Source organism: Morone saxatilis, unplaced genomic scaffold, assembly GCF_004916995.1.
Source record: "Morone saxatilis isolate NCDOM2014 unplaced genomic scaffold, NCSU_SB_2.0 Contig3, whole genome shotgun sequence".
NCBI classification, from domain to species: domain Eukaryota; kingdom Metazoa; phylum Chordata; class Actinopteri; family Moronidae; genus Morone; species Morone saxatilis.
The window spans coordinates 22445039-22447937 of record NW_023339873.1 but is presented as its reverse complement, the minus strand read 5'-3'; the positions used below and the strand labels follow the sequence as shown (position 1 = coordinate 22447937).

The 2899-nt window shown below is 39.4% G+C and overlaps 1 protein-coding gene across 2 annotated transcripts in view; it reads left to right on the top strand.

Moving 5' to 3' along the window:
* Positions 1-1500: 1500 nt before the first annotated feature.
* LOC118337446 (glucosamine-6-phosphate isomerase 2) overlaps positions 1501-2899 on the top strand; it is a gene marked incomplete in the record, with an annotated part of 7574 nt that continues 6175 nt past the window's right edge. For both annotated transcript variants that reach the window (XR_004797154.1, XM_035674490.1), the window contains 4 exon segments: positions 1501-1600; positions 2073-2208; positions 2327-2428; positions 2643-2825. Coding sequence is in view for 1 of the 2 variants with exons in the window: in XM_035674490.1 (XP_035530383.1) it covers positions 2085-2208; positions 2327-2428; positions 2643-2825 (409 nt within the window).

Sequence of the window (2899 nt, the reverse complement as noted above, 5' to 3'; positions counted from 1 at the left end):
CTGCCTCTGAGCCACAGCCGCCAGCCAATGATGTGTTTTTTGTGTGTCACCATCACATATACATAATTTCCTTAGTGTCAGAAACAGTGAAGTATATACATCTAATTTGGTATTGCAGTTTAACTTTTGGGGTTGTCTCTGTAATGTTTGGATGTGTTTCTCCATGTTATTGTTGCCACTCCCTGTCGAGATGTGACACAGATGTTAGATGTCAGAGTCAGGCAGCTGCCAGAAAGAACCAGAGTGGCTTAATTGATACAACCCAACTTCACATATCTGTCCCAACAAAACACCATACTATGGAAGCCCATTTCTGCCAATGTGACAAGAAAAAAGGATTATAAGTCATTATAATAGGAAAGTCTCAAGATATTAACATAGTATCTTAAAATAATGTGAAACTTTATGCATTTTTTGACCTAGTATCACAAACTCATTATTTTGAGACACTAAGTTGGAGAGACAAAGTAATTTTGATATACTAAGTTAATATTTTGACGTTTATCCTTATAATGACTTCGTCACATTGGTGCAAATGGGCTTCCATACAAAAAACATTTCAATTTGTTAACCCTTAATAATAAAATAATGGAAAGTGAGACATTTTGTCATGATTTGATGATGGCAGTAAATACAGACAATTCTCAACCCTTTACAGTGACAGATCATTGCACGCCTTCCAAACATCAAGTCTTTCCATATCACTCATGACACATGTAACATGCCAAAAACAACATAACATATGTTGACGACCTAAGACAAAACAGTCTAAACCCCATTTGAACTTTCAGTTAGCTTTGCACAGAAACACACAGTAGAAATGTCCTTCAGAGAAATCAAGAGTCATTTTTACTTAGAGTACATTTGAGACTGTCCTTTTTTTCTTTTACTTGAGTAAAAAAGTTAAATCACTACTTCTACCTGAGTCCTTTTTATACAAATATCTGCACTGCTACTTGAGTAAAGAATGTGTGTACTTTTGCCACCAGTGCTAATGTCACAGTGGCCCAGGTTGAAGTCTGGCCTGAGGCCCTTTGCTGCACATCCTTCCCCTTCTCCCCCCTGCCTTACCTGTCTGTCTGCTATCCTGTCAACAAAGTGAAATGCCAAAAAACAAGGCCCTAACACAATACATGAACATACAGTCTCCACATCCTGTATATAATTATCTACACTGCACATATTCTTCATACTTTTAACTTGTGCACATTTCTAGGAGAATATTTTGCACATTCCTGCACAAACTGCACATCTCTACCATTTTAAGAACAGACATATTGTGCATTTTATAATATTCTTTCATATGTTTTATTATAAGTTTTTCTATTTTCTATTTGAAAATATGTTTCTGGAATTTTGTAGTAAGCTACTTGCTTTTTTATTGTATGTGCTTACGTTTGTTCTACAATGTTTACTATATGAATGCTGAAATAACTTTCTTTACATCTTACATATTTCATAGTCATATTATTATTTGTATTATTTTGGCCCAAACGGACTTCCGTACTGGTGAAATCACTTGACCGCTAGTTGGCAGGTCATATGACAGAACAGACGTCTTGCGACACCTTCTCGTCTGACAAACAGCGTGTTGTAGCAGGTAAAACACTTCAAACTTCTATTGTGTAGTTCACGTTGTTGTAGTTAATGGTAGTTTCAGATTAGCAGAGTGACATTAACTGGTTTACGGCAGTAAATGTACACTCCTGCTTCGCTTGCTATCATAGCCGCCGTCTCGCCAAACTCCATTGAACAATCTTACAATTTAGCAGGGACCCTCTTATGGGTAATGTTAACTCTTACCATCTGTTTCTACCGCAGTAGTTAGTAGATACGAGCCAGCGCTTTTTGAGGCAAAGCTACATTTGGGGTGGTATTTTAAATAAGTGACTCATTGTACTGTAACCACTTTAATAATCGGCTAGCAAAGCACACATTCAGTTGACTTGGTTTGAATGGAGTTTGGTGTTTTCCTCACACAGCTTCTCCTTCACATTATCATGGCGCCAGTAAACACCTGGTGATTTGGTTTTAAAGCTGTTCTTTTGATTACATTCTTCCTATTTATTTAGTTCGCCAATACAATGAGGCTGGTCATTCTGGATGAGTATGACCTGGCCAGTGAGTGGGCAGCCAAATATATCCGCAACAGAATCATCCAGTTCCAGCCCTGTGCTGAGAGATACTTCACTCTGGGTTTACCCACAGGTGAGCGCCGCTTATACACACACACACACACACTGCCCTGGTAGGGCTAGTGGGCAAACTATTTGTCCCTGTATCAATATTAAGCTGAATCTATATGAATTTGTCTCATTTCTTTTAGGGAGTACTCCATATGGCTGTTACCAGAAGTTAATAGAATACTACAGAAGTGGAGATATCTCATTTAAATATGTGAAAACCTTCAACATGGATGAATACGTTGGTGAGTTGTAGGCTGACCTTCCAGAATGAAGCAACTGCAACATTGTACTTCTGTACATGGAGAGGGAAACAGAATGTCAACTGCAGGCACTTAGGAGCAAGACTTGACTGTGCAATGATTTTCGGGCCCGGGTTATTTCATGTCCAAGGAAGGTGTACATTCAAGGCTGGCTTCATGGCTCTTGGGTAAAGAGGGTTCCTCTCTCTTTCTCCAGGTCTGCCTCGTGCTCATCCAGAGAGCTATCACTCCTACATGTGGAACAACTTTTTCAAGCACATCGACATCGATCCGGCCAATGCTCACATCCTGGATGGAAACGCAGAGGACCTGGAGGCTGAGTGTCAGGCTTATGAGCAGAAGATCGCAGAAGCTGGAGGAATCCAGCTGTTTGTAGGAGGTCAGACACATGAATTTTAAAGGTTCTATATGTAACGCTCAGAAAACTGATGTTATTAATGACACCAGTGGCCG